Source organism: Ammodytes marinus, assembly GCF_949987685.1.
Source record: "Ammodytes marinus genome assembly, chromosome: 4".
NCBI lineage: Eukaryota > Metazoa > Chordata > Actinopteri > Uranoscopiformes > Ammodytidae > Ammodytes > Ammodytes marinus.
The window spans coordinates 36,130,940-36,151,364 of NC_137233.1; the positions used below are offsets into that span (position 1 = coordinate 36,130,940).

The 20,425-nt window shown below is 40.7% G+C and overlaps 1 protein-coding gene across 1 annotated transcript in view; it reads left to right on the forward strand.

The window, feature by feature from the left end:
- Positions 1 to 20,425, forward strand: part of frmd4ba (FERM domain containing 4Ba) — a gene marked incomplete at both ends in the record, with an annotated part of 84,942 nt that overhangs the window by 38,281 nt on the left and 26,236 nt on the right. The window contains 4 exon segments of the mRNA XM_080026027.1: positions 3,092 to 3,175; positions 5,040 to 5,105; positions 7,715 to 7,772; positions 17,156 to 17,242. Coding sequence (XP_079882153.1) covers positions 3,092 to 3,175; positions 5,040 to 5,105; positions 7,715 to 7,772; positions 17,156 to 17,242 — 295 coding nt within the window.

Here is a 20,425-nt window from a genome sequence, read left to right on the forward strand (position 1 = left end):
CAGTGAACTGTAGCTCCCCAGTGCTGGCAGCACTCATGCAGCCCCAGACCATGACACTCCCACCAACATGCTTGAATGTAAGCAAGACACACTTGTCTTGATCCTCGTCACCTGGTTGCAACCACACACGCTTGACACCATCTGAACCAAATAAGTTTATCTTGGTCTGATCAGACCACAGAGATGGTTCCAGTGATCCATGTCCTTAGTCTGTTTGTCTGTAGCAAACTGTTTGCGGGCTTTCTTGTGCATCATCTTTAGAATGGTCTTCCTTCTGGGACGATAGCCATGCAGACCAGTATGATGCAGTGTGCGGCGTATGGTCTGAGCACTGACAGGCTGACCCCCTACCCCTTTAAGCCCTGCAGCAATGCCGGCAGCACTCATAGGCCTATTTTCCAAAGCCAACCTCTGAGTATAAGGCTGAGCATGTGCACTCAATCTTCATAAAGTATTGCAACATGATAACGACCCCAAACACATCTCCAAGACGACCCCTGCATTGCTAAAGGAGTTGAGGTTAAAGGTTATGGACTGGCCAAGCATGTCACCAGACCTAAACCATATTGAGCATCTGTGGGGCACCCTCAAACGGAAGGTGGAGGAGAGTAAGTTTTCCTAATATCCACCAGCTCCGAGATGTCATCATTAATGAGTGGAAGAGGATTCCAGTGGAAACCTGTGAAGCTCTGGTGAACTACATGCCCAAGAGGGTTAAGGCAGTGCTGGAAAATAATGGTGGCCACACAAAATATTGACACTTTGGGTGCAATTTGGACATTTTCACTTAGGGGTGTACTCACTTTTGTTGCCAACACTTAAATGGCTGTGTGTCGAGTTATTTTGAGGGAACAGTAAATTTACACTTTTATACAAGCTGTACACTGACTACTGTACATTGTATCAAAGTGTAATTTCTTCAGTGTTGTCCCATGAAAAGATATAATGAAATATTTGAAGAAACACCTCTGCTTAACATTTTGGTTCAGACCAATTGTTGCAGCTGTCATAGTGTGATCATTGGCTAATCTGGGACGGTTAATCAATATAAGGTTGTTTAGATAGGACTGCGGACTGCATTATTGTATGGCTTGGAAAGAAAAATCTCCACAAGCCCCCTTTAAAAAGCTCCTTATGACTTAATGGCCCTGCATGTGCCTTCAGACTCATGTCTTGTCGCCAGACTTTTAAAATTAGTACTGGCAAGACCAGTGGCATGGCGTGGGGATTTTTTTTGAGGAAGCCAAGTGAGACAACACCTTTAATCTACATGTTTATTGGAAGGTGGGGGAAAGAAAAGAGTAGGCTACGTCGCAGCTTGTATTTAATGTAACTACAAGAGCTATTATAGCGCCTGGTCACTTTACCAGGACTTACACACGCCTGTAATCTGTCCGACACCGCTCGTTCGCTCTCTCTCTCTCTCACTCACTCACTCTCTCACTCACACACCTCCTTATCGTCTTATTAAATTATACATTTTATTATAAATGCACCCCTCACCCCGACCGGAATGCACAATTAGCCGCTTAATGCCCAATGCAGATTCGAATTCATTCACAATATAATTAGGGGACGTTTTAGGCTATTTTAAGTTTCACGTTCACGTGAGACACAACTCACACAATCAGTTGTAGGTGCTTGACATACACACATACTTTCTATACATCCTTTTCGTTTAAGAACTAGGCCAAATGTTCATTACAACACTATACTTAAGACAACCCAGAACAACTTCAGTGGATACAGTAGGCCTACCAATGCAACTTAATCCAGGCAATCAAGGCACAATTAGCAATAAAATAACACAAAACATAACACACATAGCTACACAGACAGTTAAGGGAACAGTTAACCCGCGCCGGGAGAAGGTGTGTATTTTACTCACTATTTGTAGAGGAAGGCCATTAGCTGAAGTTTGCCGCTACCAGCTAGCCACTCGGTGCGGACATAGTTCTCCTCACAGAAAGTGCGATAAACTTTCTTTCTCTCCTCACGCATTGGCCTGCCGTCAGATTTGATTTTTAATGACTCCTCAATTGGCAGTTTGGTAAAATAATTTTTTACTAAATACTCAAAATCTCCACCCTCCATAACTGTTCTTGCTAATATGATAACAATGCAAACATGCTAATCTCCCGCTATTGTTATTGTTGTTAAATTTCAGTGACGTTGATAATGATGCTTTGATTTGATTGGTGTGAAGCCAAAGGCAGAGTGGCTTCCCTTGGCACCCTCATGACACCCTCCTGACCAATCACAGGAGGGCAGTGTCAAGACAACAGCCTCACCTGATTGGTCAATCCTTCTTTCTTTTTTTCACTAAGGGATGCCAGCTCGGGCTGGCTTCCTCGCAGACCTACAGTGTGCAGTGTCGTGTTTCGCCGCGTCTTCAGTATGTAACTTTAAAGGGGCGCTGTTTCGCGCATTGTGAAATGCTCAATGAGAGGAGAAAAATGGAGAAGAAATGACAGGAGCACAGCACCAAATAATTACCGAAACGGTTAATATAAATGTTTTTATTGGATGACAACTACAGCCTAAAAAACAGGGAAGCCTGGCTTCCCTTGGCCTCCGGGAGAAAACGCCACTGGGCAAGACATGAGTACAGTTCAGGTTTAGTCTTAGCAAGCAGTATTACGCTTTATACTGTAGATAAGATACTTAAACACTATCATGACACTGCACCTTTTCTAAAGGTTTGCAAACATGAATGATTGCTGTCCCACCTTTTAAGATAGAAATTCAAACCACACTGTGAAAGCACAGACGTGGATAAATGTTTTCTATACATTTTTACACCTTAAATTGAGATTTTTTTTAGGTAAAAAAAACTACATTTACTTTTCTTGTTGTCCACATGCTGATCCAAAGTATTCTGTTGAGGGCAGAGCAGGGTACATTAGATGTCTAAATGAAGAGATTATCATGTAAATTGGAGTTATTATTTGGACCAAGTGTAATTTTGTTCTATGTTGTTTCCCTCTCAACTTTAAATCGTAGATGGGTAACTAGAAAGGACTGATAAAATAATATACTAACTTTAAGAACAGCAAATGTATTCAATCCAATTACATTATTTTATTTTCAGTGCTGAGACTGCCAGTTCAGACCTGAAGCAGCTCCCAGTTCTGCCCACCAGAGTATTAAGGGAGCACCCATCTCTCAATTACTGGTAAGTTCTCCCAGTTGTTTTTCCTCTGAAAACAAACCACAAAGTGCATGGGGGTCAGTTATGGGTGGTGTCAGTGTTTTGGGGAAACATTCTTGTGGTTCAACCCAGTACAACAGAGCTTCCTCTGCATTATACATACAAATTCACCTGTCAAATTACATCAGTTGTCAGTTAAAACCAGGCTGTACAAAGCAGTCATTTTCCCCAGAATAGCAGTTGTGGGTAGTACGTTGCTTACAGACCTTGCCGGGTACTTGGCAGACGGTGTTGGCTCTGATGCCTTGACTAATTAATGCCTGGGTAGTGTTAATTGCCAATTAGCATTGAGAGAGCACAGGGAGGTGCTGACAGCCACTGGCAGTTTAAAGGATTGCTGTCTGTCTCACACTGCTGTTTTTGCTCCTCTACCTGCCCCTTCCTCTCCAGGCTAAATGGTCATCTGAGGTCTGCTGCAGCCTCTGAAGCCTATACATCAGTTTAATATCCCAAATAAAATGATAGTGTTATGGTGTACGGCCCGGGTGAGCACATGAACACTTCTGCCTCTCTCCCTCTGTCGCTTTGTGTCTGTTAAGTAGGGCTGTCCCGAATACCATTTTACAGGCTTCGAATACTCGTTGGATTTTCCAAGCGAGTATTCGAACACTCGTTTTAAAAAAACAAACCATCAAAAACAACATTAATAATCCCGATGTACTCCCTGAAACCGAACTTGTGGCACGATACAGTACGCTGCGTTGCTGTTGATGCTTTAATAAGTTTAACAAGCGAAAATGTGACAAAAAAAGAAAAGAAAAAAAGGCAATGGGGCCCACGGATTACTGTCCAGACTCAATATTAGACTAAATATAAATCATATGTATCATAAATGACACGAAAGAACTTCCTTTTTAATGGGAATTATCTATGAAAACTCTATGTAGAAAGATAGGGCTTCTAGAAGCAGCGCTGCAGCAGCTGCTGAGACGTTCCATGTGTGTCCGAGAAAAGTCCGAGAGACGCAGCAGTAAGGTAAGGCGACGTGCTCCAGAGGTAGACGCATGATGTGTGCAGAGGCCGTAACCCTTACACAAGCTTATCAATTCATCCTGGAACATGCATCTTTTCGGGGACTTATAAATACAAAGATCCAATAGTGATAGTCCTTTGTATTCATAGTATATCCATTATTGACCGGGTATTCCCATTGTGCAAGCCAGTCACGGTTGATGGGCAATAGCAGCGCAACATCGCGAACGTACACAAACAGCTAAACTAAGCTAACGTTAGCATTTCGCCAAGCAATGCTTTTCCATCCGAGATCGCGCTAATGTTGCGTTATAAAGTTAAGGGAAACACATCATCTATTCTTCCTCCATCTTTTTCTCCGGATCTGGAAAGGTCAGCGGCCAACTAGGTCAAAGTTCAAATAATCTGATAATCTATTTAAAATTAGCGTTACATTTGTATTTTTATATGACTTGTATATCTGAATATTATTATTTGCTGACAAAATATATTGCAGTTTAAAATGTTTTTAAAAACAAATATTCCGAATACTGAATTGAGCTTCGAATACTGACCTAACAAACGAGTATTCGAATATTTGAATAATTCAGGCCAGCCCTACTGTTAAGCCACAGTGAGTTTGCAGTCTCTCGCTATGCTATTAAAAGGCATGATTACAGTGGGGAAGTAAATGGGATGCATTTGCAAGAGAGGTAGATGAGAGCAACATAAAGCAGGCCAGTAGAAGGCCAGACTGCATTTTCTGCATGAGCGGGCAGAATGTGTGTCAACAAGAAAAGGGTCTCCTCACCGTCCCTCTGGGGCTACTGGAATGTCTTGATTATTCATTAAATGTTTTTAACTATTCCATTTGCAGTGAGGACAAAGTAATTGAACATTACAAGAAACTGAAGGGACTGACCAGAGGACAAGCCATTGTGAAGTAAGTTTTTTAACAATCATAGTATTTTTTATTTTATTTAAAAATAATTTGAGTTTGGCAAATTACCTTGTGTGTCTTCCTTACTGCCACTCATGACACAGTTCTGCAGGACCTACATCAGGTTTTCCTCTTTAATAAGTTGTATCTGCACTGTGCTGTCACATACCAGAATGTGTCGTTAATTACAGGCGTCGCTCTAAGGCCATCTTTATACGGTAACAACCTCGACACAAATGCCAAAGTATTTTTAAGGTTGGGGCCTATCATTTACATAACATTTGCAGACTTGAAAACTTAAACTTTTGAAACCAGGTTACAGAGTGGAATCCTTTGAAAACGCAACTCCAGCATCACCATGTGAATAGCAATGCCGTTTCCTGTGATAACAATGACATCACAGTTCCACTCCACACATTTGAAGGCCTTTTACATTTGCAGTTAAATAGCCACACAAGATTTAGAAGTTAGAAGACAACATGCCCTGTGTCTCTGCTGCACCATCACTGTGATCAGCGGAGAGTCTCATGCAAGGCTCAACTACTACCAGCCAAATGCAGGTACATTTAGTCTAAGCAAGTAGTAAGTTATTGACACCACCCGACACTTTGGCTGGTAAAGATGTGTGCTCTGCCAGTTTTTCTAGCGATTTATACATTTAAAAACACTATCTATAGATCAGCGTGAAGCAGTTAATAATGGATAGGATTTATATAGCGCTTTATTCCCTAAGGACTCAAAGCGCTTACAGGGTTCCAGGTTCCATTCATTCACACACAGTCATACCGGTGGTGGTAAACTACGATAGTAGCCACACCTGCCCTGGGGCAGACTGAAGGAAGCGTGGCTGCCATTCCGCGCCAACGGCCCCTCCGACCACCACCTCAAACATACCGCAGTCATACACATTCACACGAGGCAAGGTGGGTGAAGTGTCTTGCTCAAGGACACAACAACCATGACACAGGTGGCCGGGCGGGGATCGAACCGCCAACCTGCTCTACCAACGGTCGCCCCTAAGTTAAGTTCCTGTTAAAACTAATAGACTACTAAGGCTCATAATAAAAGCATTTCACTGGCTTCACTTGAAAGCTTTTCACTGGACAAACGTGAGTTGACTTTTATTTTAAAGCAGAAAGTTCTACGTGTTTAAAAAAGAGGACAGAAAGTGTCAAACTAATTTTTACAAAGGGCCACTCTATGACATGATGATCGCACTAAGGACCAGACATGTTGTTTACTGACATGCCATCCTTCTAGTGAGCTATATTGTAACTTAAGGCAAAAGTTAGAAACCAGATAATGTTAGCATTCACCCTTAGACACTTGACACAATCAATCATCAATATTAGCATGCTATTTAGCCACATAGATTGGTCTATTTACAGCCCTCAGAAAACTGACATTTTCTTAGATGCAAGTTCATCAATTCTTGGCTTAAAATCCTGAGCTGTGGAACTTTCAGCAGTCAGCTCATGACTGTCCTAAAGGTTGGGAGTGTGTGCGACGTGCGGATATGGCACAGGCTCCGCATGAAGAAAAAAAAAAATAATAATCTATATTTTTGATTTTTTTTTTGATAGGCGGACCGAATTGAATGGGATTGCCGAATTGATTCGCGGGCCTTGAGTTTGACACGTGTAATAGCCGTTGTGTTGCGCAGTGTGAGTCATCACGTTTGGTCAGACGTATGTCATGAGCCGCCTTCTGACGGTGCGTTTCAGTTGTACAGGGAAATAGGAAATTTCCGACTTCACTAAATTGTAGTTTATGGATCTACCGGTACTTGGCAACGGTAGCTTGCTAGAGCCTAACGTTTAGTTATTTGGTTGACGAAGGTTGTAGGCGTCCATACTTTCCCGAGCAGATGCACTGGAACACTGACAGGTTGGAACTCGGAACTACCAAGTTGGAAATTTCCGAGTTCCGAGTATAAAGGAACGCAGCATTCAACTGAAACTGGAGCGCGACTTCGACGTCATCGTTCTCAGCCACTCACTCTGATCGCTGATTGGACCGCTAAAAATTTGGACGAGCAGAATCCCACTAACACACCCCACCCCCAGACTGACTACTGAAGTGAAATGAAAATTTAGCGGAAGTAGGTAGGCAGGCGGAGCCAGGCTAATCTCTACTAGGCTACAAGTGTCACCGCCAACTGCTGGCTAAGCATGCGTACTACAGCGATTTCGGCCCATTTTCTGAAACCATGTGCATGATGAAAGTTATCAAAACAATCGTGTCTGAATGTGCAAGTTTTTGAAAATGTAAAGGAAAAACCTTCCTGTTTTGAGCAAGATTGTTGTCGTATAAACATGGCCTTAAATTAGGCAGCCTTGTAAGAATTCAGTCATCCATTGTGTTCTTCCTGGGACTGTTACTCACAGCGACCCTGGGATATTTACGCTCGGATGATTTGTGCCCTTGAACTGATCAATGATTTTTCCCCTCCCTGTGAAACAAAATCGTCCTTGACACTGCAAAAGACTGTGGCTTCTCAATGAATGCAGCTTAAATTCCACTCCGCCTGTTGTATAATAGCCATCAGGTTGACAGTCATGAAGTGAAAGTGGAGCAATTCCTGTTAACCTGTTCCCCCTTTTTCTCTGAAGGTATCTGGCCCTGGTGGAGAGCCTGCCGACATATGGAGTCCATTATTACCCTGTGAAGGTAACAGTGCGGTGCCCCTAAGTCATGTAGAAGCTTTACCTTTGATCAAGCTTCTGTCAACATGCTTTCTCCATTTATTTTAATGTGTTTAAAAGTCAGCTATTCCGGAGAAAGCTTGTTGTCACAATCACCTTTTGTTAAAAAAAAGTGATTATCTCCTCTCGATCTGCTACCCGTTTGTACTGTGTGTGCGCTGAGGAAAAAGTCCAGTGTTAATACACAGCCTTGGCTTTGTAAATGGGCATGTTGCTAGCTACGGTTGGCCCCTTTGTTTACATCGAACAATTTATAGGGCACACACAGTACAGACAGGTAGCGGATGGTGAGGCGATATTCATTGATTTTCACACAAAAGCGATTTCAACCATACGTGTCATCAAGAATCGCTGACTCCAGCTTAAATCTAGAACGTTAACCTTCATTTACTTAATTTTAGTACATTTCAAATCATGAGGACTTAAACTTAGTCAATTGCACGACGCCAATCCAGGATGAAAAGGGAGTGGTGTAAAAGCCTGGTGTAAGTAATTCTGTTAAGTGCCAGCCCAATGCTTTCAGAAGTAGACCCCGAAATCGATCCGAGATTTACTGATGGATAAGACGGATTTCCCACAATGCGTTTCTAGTTTAGACCGTAAGTGAGGGGGCTGTTCCATTTCATGAAAGCAGCCCCCAACTGTTCTTGATACCCCTGTACCAACGAATTGATCAAATCGATAAAAAACGATTGCTAAAAGCGTTGGCAACGAATTTGGTTTTCGATTTGTTGAGTTGTGCTACTAATACGTCACTCATAGGTGCGGCACTGTTCACAGCTAGCCGCCGACAGGTTCATGCATGCCCACAGCGAGCCTTCCGCGCGAACAATAGTTGAGCGAATTAGCAGTGCAGGTGACAGTCCACATTCTTCGCTCAGCCACTAACTGTTTCGTTAGTGACTGTTCTGCGATATGTTTGTGTATCTCGAGCCCGAATACACAGAGCCATTTCGGCAAACTGACTGCGCGACTAAAGGGACTGTACAGTGAGCCGCTCCCCTCCATTAGTTTCTGTTTTCAGCCGAGTAAGTTACATTCACCTCTGACGCATGGACAGCATTTACTTTAGGCATTGCCCCGTTTTCTCTCACCGCCGCTGCTGTGTGAACGTGGGGGAAACGCTACCCAGTTATGTTTAATTTTTTATCATTTTATATTACTTTTAATAGTTCTGGGATGTTGGAGCAATAAACTGCTGTTTTTACACTTCAGTCTGCACTGTGAATATGAAGTAATGTTCAGTTTTTGAATAAAGCTGTGGCAATTACAAATGTTTTTTTAATCCGATTCATCGATTAATCGAAAAACCGTTTAATCGATTATTAAAATAATCGTTAGTTACAGCCCTATATCCCTGTATTGTGAGCAGTCTACAGGTGCATCATGGAAAAGTCCATTCAAAGGATGAAACTTTCATATATTTCAGATTCATTGCACAAAGTGAAATATGTCATGACTTTGTTTTGTTTGAATTTGGATAATTAAGTACAGGCCCTCAAGTATTGAGGGGCCGTAACTTATTGTTATCCACCATACTTATTCTGGTGGTGGTGGTTCATCTTATTCTTCCATGCCATTTTTCTAGCTCCTACTCCTCCCACACCGTTAAACACAGACACGCAAAAATTTCACAGAACGTGCGTCCCTACCATAGATAGTAAATAATATGGATGTAGCATCCGGGCTGACCTCAGTTATTCACTAGGCATCCAATAATTCTGGTTTGTGCGCGTCGCCATTTTGTGAGATTTTTACTCCGCCTCACGTCGGGGGGAGGGAGATAGCTGACGTATACCTCCGAGGCAAAGTGAGGGACAACGGGCGGAGAGCTGTCACTCAAGAGATCGCGCCAATACATTTTATCTCCGATATAAAAAAAAACTAGCGTGGTCCAAAAAAATTCACCCCCCTCAGTGTTGTCATGGAAATATGACCTAAACATACAGACTAAAATGGTTTTCTGGCCCAGGCTGTAAATAGGTTTAATAAGACTTTGAACACAAGTGAGTCAAAGAAAAACTGCTCGGTCTTGGCACCACCCCCCCAGTGGCACTTCCTGGTTACTACAGTTGTGGTCACTTCCTTATTGGATGCTGCAGCGGTTTGTAGAAGCGTTTGAGCCCGGCCGACTGGTGGGGCGCCGCCGATGCGTGGCTGGCGGTCGGCGCCGGGTGGCCCATACTTTCAAAATCTCCAGTAGTTCAAAATATTAGAATATTACATAAAACCAATCAAAAAAGGATTTATAATACAGAAATGTCGACCCCTGAAAAGTATGTGTATTCTAGATTTATTTCACCTCATGTGTAATTAATCCAGAATATAAAAATTACATAAAAAATTAACTAACTTTTCATTGATATAAAAATGTTTTAGATCTCCTATATAGGTATAAGTACAAAGTGAGAAAATACATTTGGAACTGTGTGGAACCACAAACTGTACCAATTCCAACTAAAGATACACTTAAAGCCATTACGAGTAACATTGCGCGTTGGCTGCCCCTTTGGACAAAAGCGGTAGTATTTTTACGACGCCAGCTGTCGTGAAGCTGTTTTCTAGCTCGTGCCGGGTGTGCGAGATTCAAATGATCAGGAAGCAATATAGTGCATGTCCGTGTGTTGAAAGTGGGCACCGGACTCTTTTCGGCTCCGTGAGAGTGGTTAGTGACACAGCAACAACTAATGCCAGTCAGTGCTACACACACCTGATTGCAATGAGTTGATGCAGTGTCACCTCTCACGGAGCTGAAAGATTCCGTGTCCTCACACAAAGCGAATGAATGAGAGACGGCAGTTAGTATGGATCACGATGAGGTAATGTGTTTATTTTGTTGTAAATAATGACTATTTCAGATGAATAATGGTCATCTGATGATGCTGGTGAGGCAAAGTAAACTTTGTTTTAGTAGGCTACCGCTCATTCATTTAGGAGTAAACACTGCAGTCTAGTTCGCTCCCGTGAAATTGTGTATACGTTGCTTGGCAACGCCCTCCCGCCCGCCTATCACTCTCCCTTTTAGCTTTTCTTCATTGCATTTTCTTTTTTTTCTTTGATGGTTCAGCCCCGTTATCAGTAATTATGACGACAAACAACTGTCTCAAACAAGGCTCCCGCTCCCCTTCCCTCACCTGGAGGGATAGGCTTCTCAAATTGCGTTGCAGCGCCACACTGAAATCTGTGACCAAATACGGATATGTGACCATAGAGCATGCACGCGTGAACCGAAAATCGGACTTGGTGTGCGACCAGACCAAACGCAGTAATAAAAACTATATAAAAACGTCTTTCTTTACACTGATGGTCTTGTTTGCTGTTAAAGGTAATTTATGATTATGAGAGGAAACATGAGGCTGTTTAAAAGATATTTAAATGTTACTCGGAGCTGCTTTAATCTGCATATAAATCAAATAATGACACACTGCTGAAAATTTGAGTCTTGCAAACAAGTTGTCTTTGAATATTTTTACAAATTGTACATTTACAAAGTAACAGACAAAACAATTTCAAGAAAATGTATTTTCCTGAGTAGTAACAAACCTAATTGTGTCCCTTATTTACAGTCATATGAAAAAGTTTGGGAACCCCTCTCAGCCGGCATTATAATTGACTCTGCTTTCACACAAAAAAGATAAAAGTGGGATGTCTTTAATTTACCAGGAACAGCTAAGTACTGGGATGTTTTCCAAACAAAGATTTTTTGAAAAGCAGTATTTAGTTTTATGAAATTAAATAAAATGTGAAAAACTGGCTGTGCAAAAATATGGGAACCCTTGTGGTCTTGCTGATTTTAATGCCTGTAACAGCATGTAAAACTGAGGACTTTAAACACAAAATTGGTTGGATTATGTTGTTAAGCCTTGAACCTCATATAAAGGTCTGTTTAATCATGATAAAAGGTATTTTAGGTGCCTAAATGCAAGTTGCACTTCTCTTTGTCTCTTTGCAGAAGTGAGACAGAATGCGATCATCAAAACAGCTCCCAAAAGATCTTAAAAACAAAGATTATTCATTGTCATGGTTTAGGGGAAGGCTACAAGAAGCTTTCCCAAAGGTTTCAATTGTCAATTTCTACTGTAAGGAACGTTGTCAGGGAATGGAAGGACACAGGCACAGTTGCAGTTAAACCCAGGTCTAGCAGACCAAGAAAAGTACAAGAGCGGCATATGCGGCGGATTGTGAGAATGGTTGCACACAACCCAAAGATCACCTCCAAAGACCTGCAAGAACATCTGGCTGCAGATTGTGTATCTGTACATGGTTCTACAATTCAGTGCAATTTGCACCAAAACATCTGTATGGCCAGGTGATGAGAAGGAAGCCCTTTCTGCGCCCACGCCACAGATACAGTTGCATGGAGTATGCAAAAGCTCAATTAGACAAGCCAGCTTCATATTGGAAGAAAATGCTTTGGACTGATGAGACAAAAATTAAGTTATTTGATCATTATAAAAAGCAGATGTTTTGGTGCAAATTGCGCTGAATTGTTGAACGATGTACAGATACACAATCTGCAGCCAGATGTTCTTGCAGGTCTTTGGAGGTGATCTGTGAGTTGTGTGCAACCATTCTCACAATCCTCCACCTATGCCGCTCCTGTTTTTTTCTTGGTCTGCCATGCCTGGGTTTAACTGCCACTATGCCTGTCCTTCCATTTCCTGACAACGTTCCCTACAGTCGAAATTGACAATTGAAACCTTTGGGAAAGCTTCTTGTAGCCTTCCCCTAAACCATGACAATGAACAATCTTTGTTTTTCAGATCTTTTGGGAGCTGTTTTGATGATCCCATTCTGTCTCACTTCAGCAGAGAGTCAAAGAGAAGTGCAACTTGCATTTAGGCACCTAAAATACATTTTCTCATGATTAAACAGACATTTCTATGAGGTTCAAGGCTTAACAACATAATCCAACCAACTTTGTGTTTAAAGTCCTCAGTTTTACATGCTGTTACAGGCATTAAAATCAACAAAACCACAAGGGTTCCTATATTTTTGCACAGCCAGTTTTTCACATTTTATTTTATTTCATAAAACTAAATACTGCTTTTCAAAAGATCTTTGTTTGGAAAACATCCCAGTACTTAGCTGTTCCTGGTAAATTAAAGACATACCACTTTTATATTTTTTTTGTGAAAGCAGAGTCAATTATAATGCCGGCTGAGAGGGGTTCCCAAACTTTTTCATATGACTGTATATTGCCCACATCACTGACTTCATTCAATCAATCAATTTTATAAATACAGCCTGCATATAGTGTATTTCTAAAACCTCTAACTTCAATATGAACAGACTATCACATCACACAACTTAATTATTATAATTTATATTATTTGAATTTAATCATAATTAATTTAAATATGAATGGTTCAGTTTCAATAAAGTTAATAAAAGTAGGACTTTTAAACTGAATGACAATGTAGTCCTTTATGTGGTACTTTAATACAATCTTATTAAAAATAAAGCAATACACAGAAGATCATGGTATAGCAGTTTTTAACACCTTGATTTCCGATCGGAGTGACAGCTGACTGAACAAATCGGGCAACAGGATAAGTTTTATCGGGACCAGGCTAAACGTAAAGGATAAATCTCCATGGTAATTTATGTCCCTCTGCTTTTGTGCAACCAAGTCATGGCTAAAGTAGGCCAGGATAACCAAAATATCCCGGCTTAATCCCTTGTATTGGTTTTGTGCAATAGGCCCCTGATCTGCCAATAAGCAACAACACATGTACTACGAACATACAAGACTACACTGCGTTCCAAATTATAATGCAAATTAGATTTTCCCAGATTTTCCTAAATAGTCGATGCGAATCACAGTCAGTATAATTTTCATTTCATCAACCGTAGAGTATATTTCAAATTGTATTGAACAAACCTCCCAATAATAAAAGTTTTTTTTTTCAAAAATAAAAAACTCCAAATGCACTGTTCCAAATTATTATGCACAACAGAGTTTCAAAACATTGGTTGCGTTCCGAATCGCATACTTTCTACTATATAGTAGGGATGTAACAATATACCGCAAAACGGTCGTTCGCGATATGAAAAGGCCACGAATGTCAACCGTACGTTTTTTCTTGTTATACCGTGTCACGGTATTGAGGCGAGCGTGCATGGTAAATGCGCTCCGTCATTGTGGAGAGTCTGGTAAGCAACTTTGTCATAAACGTAGCACTCAATCTAACACTGTATGGGTTACACCAACATTGGAAACCAAACAATAACACATTGACACATCTTATCACTGAAACATGACTTCTAACTTTAAATTGAACAGTCACGTCTCACGTGGGCCGTTGTTTACACTACGCAGACCAGCACGTGCAGCTTCACAACATTGAGTCACGCAGTAGCAAAGAAGAAGAGAGAGAAAGACAAAGGGGAGAGATAGAGAAAAAGATCGGCATGGTACCTTACTAGACTGAAGAGAAAGTTGCTCGCGGGTGAGTTATATCATTATGAATCCAGGTGAACGTGAGGAAATGAGATCCAAAAAAAAAAAAAAAAAAAAACATCCACCGCAACTGCGCGTTAAATCCCAGGTAAAGTCGGTGAAAGGCAGATGAAGGAAATAAGTCCAAAGATCCTTTATATGTTCATCACAACTTCACGTGAACTAGCATAGGAACTCAGCTATACGAGCTATACCGGTGTTGCGCCGAAAGCTGTGACCTGCCAGAATATCACACATTCTGGCAGGTCACAGCTTTCGGCGTAACACCGGCATGTTGCGCAATACTATGGAATCCCTACTAGGTCAAACCAGGTGACACTACTGTCAAGCATAGGTGACGTTGCGAAAGTGTGAGGAAGGGAGGAGGGAGAGAAGTGCACTGCAAAAACATTGATTTTGAGACTGCAGTTTTAATTAATAACAAATAAAAATCATAATTTAATATTTTACTGAGTTCATTGTTCAAAATTATCACACTATTGTTTTATTTTATGCATACTTTTACAGTTACAGACAAGTGCCTAAAGTTTAGATTTAAAATTCCTATTTAATTTTAAAATTATAGGTGTAATGCTTCTTTAAAAAAATAGGAGAGAAGCAGTGTCTTTGTTTTGGTGATAAATTGTTTAAATCTCTCAGAAATCTCTTCATAATAAGATGTAAAAATTTGAATTATTCGTTTGTGTTTTATTTAAATCAGCGGTACAACATTTCATTTGAGGGGGTAGAAATGAATTCCGCGCTTAATATCGTATCGTGATATCGTGATATCATTCGCCATATCGTATCGTACTCAAAATTTCATATCGTTACATCCCTACTATATAGTATGTAGAAAAAATATTTAGGATGTCCCGATTCTTGTGGCCAGATTTAGGATGGTTAGAAGTACCCGGATGTCCTACTTTATGCGGCCAAGATTGTTAGTGTTGAAAACTGCATCCTATTTGGGCGATTCTGACCCACAATCCAGTGCGCACGTGAAGTGACGTCACATCGACGAAGCCTCCATATGAAAACAAACGGGGATGCGATGGATATAAAAGCAGGAGGCAAGATCAAGGCGCAATGTTATGATGAAATAAGAGAGTAAAGTATGTCCCAATAGTATGCCTACTGCATCCTAACTAGATTATTTTTATCGTCGGATGTAGTATGTAGAATAGAAAAAAGAAAGAGTATGCGATTCGGAACGCAACCTTTGTATAGGTTGCAAACAACTAAAAATGGTCATTTGTTGAATTTGCAGGATTAGGTCATATTTAGTGAAATCAAAAGCTATTTCAATCAAAAACATCTTAACAGGCCAAGTTACATGTTAACATAGGACCCCTTCTTTGATATCACCTTCACAATTCTTGCATCCATTGAACTTGTGAGTTCTTGGAGAGTTTCTGCTTGAATGTCTTTGCAGGATGTCAGAATAGCCTTCCATAGCTGCTGTTTTGATGTGAACTGCCTCCCAACCTCATAGATCTTTTGCCTGAGGATGCTCCAAAGGTTCTCTATAGGGTTGAGGTCAGGGGAAGATGGGGGCCACACCATGAGTTTCTCTCCTTTTATGCCCATAGCAGCCAATGACACAGAGGTATTCTTTGCAGCATGAGATGGTGCATTGTCATGCATGAAGATGATTTTACTACGGAAGGCGCTGTCCTTCTTTTTGTACCACGGAAGAAAGTGGTCGGTCAGAAACTCTACATACTTTGCCGAGGTCATTTTCACACCGTCAGGGACCCTGAAGGTGCCAGCCAGCTCTCTCCCCATGATTCCGGCCCAAAACATGACTCCACCACCTCCTGTCTGACGTCGCAGCCTTGTTGGGACATTGTGGCCATTCACCAACCATCCACTACTCCATCCATCCGGACCATCCAGGGTTGCACGGCACTCATCAGCAACAAGACTGTTTGAAGATGAGTCTTCATGTATTCCTGAGCCCACTGCAACTGTTTCAGTTTGTGATCATTGTTTAGGGGTGGCCGAATAATAGGTTTATGCACAACTGCAAACTTCTGGATCCTACACCTTAAGGTTTGCGGGACTCCAGAGGCACCAGAAGCTTCAAATACCTGTCTGCTGCTTTGTGATGGCATTTTAGCAGCTGCTCTCCCTTTCCAATGAATTTGTCTGGCAGAAACCTTCCTCATATTACCTTTATCCGAACGAACCCATCTGTGCTCTGAATCAGCCACAAATCTCTTCACAGTACGATGATCACGCTTCAGTTTCTTTGAAATATCTATTTTTTTCATACCTTGTCCAAGGTATTGCACTATTTGACGCTTTTAGGCAGCAGAGAAATCCTTTTTCTTTCCCATATTGCTTGAAACCTGTGGCCTGCTTAATAATGTGGAACATCCTTGTTAAGTAGATTTCCTTTGATTGGGCTTACTTAACAAACTGATTATCACAGGTGTCTGAGATTGATTTCAATGATCCAAAGCCTCCTGAGACACAATACCATCCATGAGTTTAAATTAAATACAAAAAATGAAATGTTTATGACACTAAATTCCAATTTGCATAATAATTTGGAACACAGTGCCTGGGTGGGAAACCACAAATAATTCAACCTGATAAAGTTTAGCATGTTTAAGTGATTCCTTGCTTTTACTTGCTTCCACTAACTTTCGCAACCAAACCTTATTAAATCAAGGTGATTGACGAGATCAAACAGTGTTAAAATGACTGGCTAGCAAAGATTTTAACTGGCTCCTTATATATTTGATCTCTTCTTGTGTAGCTATTGCTGTGAGCTTAATGGGGTAATTGCTTTGGTAACAGGGATCTTTTTTCTTCTTCTTCTTTTCTCGCAAACTCCCCCCAATAAACCTTCCTCTAATGAGTGCTGTTGCGTTGTGTGTGTGTGTGCTTTCATGCAGGACAAGCAGGGAATACCGTGGTGGCTGGGTGTAAGCTACAAAGGCATTGGCCAGTACGATTTGAAGGATAAATTGAAACCAAGAAAGGTAAGTTGACATCTTTTTACAGCTGCCCTGTTTTCTTAAAGGCACTATGCAACAGTTTAATAAAACAATTAATTATAGAGTCACACAAAAAGAATCCCTCTCAATGATCACTCCTGCCCCACTAGAATATGTGATGGTGTGTGTATCTGTACAGTCCTCTTCTCTCTGGCTGTATTTTACATGGTAGCATTTAGGGCTGGGCGGTATGACGGTAGAAATCTGTCAACCGGGAGAGATTTTACAATACCGTTTATACAGTGGAGTAAAAAAGTTCATGTCGCGGGAGGCAGCTGTCCCTCTGCGTCACTACAGTTACACCTGTTAAGCTGCTGTGCGCCGTCACTTTACAAAAAACAAGCCAACAACTCTGTCACGGTGGCGGAGCAGCTGGTTTAAACAGTCAAAAATGTTAACGGGCAAAAGAAACTTGCTGCTATGCGCAGCGCTTCAGCGTGCTGTTGCCGTGACTCAGTGTGTTGGCTTGTTTTAAGCAGCTTACTACAGTGGGTTAGCTCTCGTGAGCTAGCTGGCTAACACTGATATTTATCAGCATCTATTCAGGGCTTAACCCCCGTGCTGTTATTGGTGGAGAACTTAAACTTAACTTTAAAATATGTCAAACTTGAAAATAGTATTTATGTTGAAGCTGGAGTGAAGTGATAATCAGATATTTGCATACTACTAGTTTATTTTGACAGCTTTATTAAATGAAGATGAGCAAATCTTGCAGGAAAAAGTATTTAATTATTTTGACTACAGTTTTCACTCACGCTCAACCCCTAGTCGGTGAAAAGCTACATTCTTTGCCCATAGGATTCGGGACGCAAATAATCAAATGTGATTAAAGTACATTATGGTTATTTAAATCCATTAATTCGTTGAATTGAATGGAAAACTACTATACCGTGATATATAGGCTACTGTTACCGTGATATAAAATGACCTATACCGTGATATAAGATTTTCACCATACCGCCCAGCCCTAGTAGACACCACCATAGGCACATCTCTGTATTGGGTCCTCTGCTTTTTTCTGAAGAAGGTTTGGGTCTGGCTCCAGGGTGCAACTATGTCCTATTAGCAGCTTGTGTCCCTTTAGGGGCTGTCCACAGCTTTTAACAGGTGGTTGGTTCCTGCCCGGTGCATAACACATTTTTGCTGTTAATATTACTTTGATCTGTGATGTGAGCGTGTTCTTTCGTGATGATGATAGTTGAACATGTTCAATATCTGTGCCATATGAGGGGGATTTGCACAATTGTTGATGGAAGGAGAACACATTTAATAACCTCACTCATATTTACCATGTTTGATTTGATTTGATTTGATTTATTAGGATCCCCATTAGCAACACACCGGAGTGAGAGCTAGTCTTCCTGGGGTCCGAAACATACAATATAGACAACAGACAATCACTTGTTTGACATTATGTCAAACCGAAATAGACAAATAATAACAACAATATTACACAACACTATGATTTAAAAACATCATAATTACAAATATAACAAAAGAAAATAAAGATAAGAAATACAAAAGGAAATGAAACATTTAAAATGTATACATTACATATGGACCAGATGTTTTTTGCAGACTTTTTAAAGTTGTATTTGCTATTAATGCTAAAAGTAATGTTTTTTGGCAGTTCATTCCATAATGAAATTGATCTGTAAATTATAGTATTTTTAAGTACATTGGACCTTGGTCTAGGTAAAGCTAGATGTCCATTACTTGCACCTCTAGTGCTATGACCGTGTGTGTCAGACACACTAACTAAACCTTCAGCAAAGAAGGCAGGTATTTTGGTGGTTATGACTGACCTTAGGAACATCAAGAGATTAAGAGAGATCTTTTGTTTTACTGTGAGCCATGAAAGGCTAGAATGCATTACATCAGTGTTAGTGTGAATGGAGCAGCTCAGTGCCAAACGGGCAGCTTTGTTCTGAGCTACCTGAAGTTTATGAAAGTCTTTTTTGTTTACCGATGACCAGATAATTGTACAATACTCAAGGTTTGACAAGACCAGAGCATGTACAACTTGTTTGATTATAGATGGTGTAAGATACAATGAACATTTTCTTGTCATGCCAATCCCTCGACCCATTTTTGTTACAATGTTGTCAATGTGAACTGACCAGGACAGTGAATCAACAATGGTAAGACCTAAGAGTTTTATCGTGTTAACTTGTTGAATTGGTGTACTACCTATAACTAAATTTAACTGAGGTTTTTTTGCCAGCATATATCTTGAGCCAAACACAATAGATTTTGTCTTTTCAGTGTTGAGAGCCAGTTTGTTCTCATTGACCCAGTTAGACACATCATTTAATGAACCATTCAAGTTAGCTGTAAGCTCATTACACAGAGTGTCAGCACAGAAAACAGTGGTGTCATCAGCATACATTACAATATTGACATTCTTTGTGCACAGAGGCAAATCATTAGTAAATATGGAGAACAGTAACGGACCAAGGCAACTACCTTGTGGCACACCACATTGTATGACCTTTGAGTCAGAAAAACTGCCATTGAAAAAAACCTTTTGTTTTCGTCCTGTAAGATAGTCCTCTACCCAGGCTATTGCTGTAGATGAAAAGCCATAGCTCTTAACTTTTCCAATTAGCAGCTCATGGTCAATTAGATCGAATGCTGCACTAAAATCAAGCATAACTGACCCCACTAATTTCCTACTATCAATATTAGTCATCCAGTCGTCAGTCATTTCTGCAAGTGCAGTGCAGGTGGAATATCCTTCTCTATATGCATGTTGTGAGTCAGATATTAATTTATTACTGGTGAAATAATCCTGAATTTGTTTAAAGACAATTTTTTCAATTAATTTGCTCAATTCTGGTAAAATACTTATAGGCCGACTATTGGGGCCATTAAAAGCACAATTCTTATCTTTTATAAGTGGAATAATTTTAGCTTCCTTCCAATGAGATGGATGCACACCTTGGGTTAGACAGTTGTTAAATATATGGGCTATAGGAGTAGCTACATGGCTGGCAGCTAATTTCAACAATTTACCATCAAGAAGATCAGTGCCAGAGCTGTTACTGTCAGGTAGTGACATTAACATTCCCTTAACCTCTTCAATGCTGATGAGGTTAAACTCAAAGTGACAGTTACAATTTTTCATTATTACCTCTTTAATTAATCTGTTTGATGCTACCCCATCAC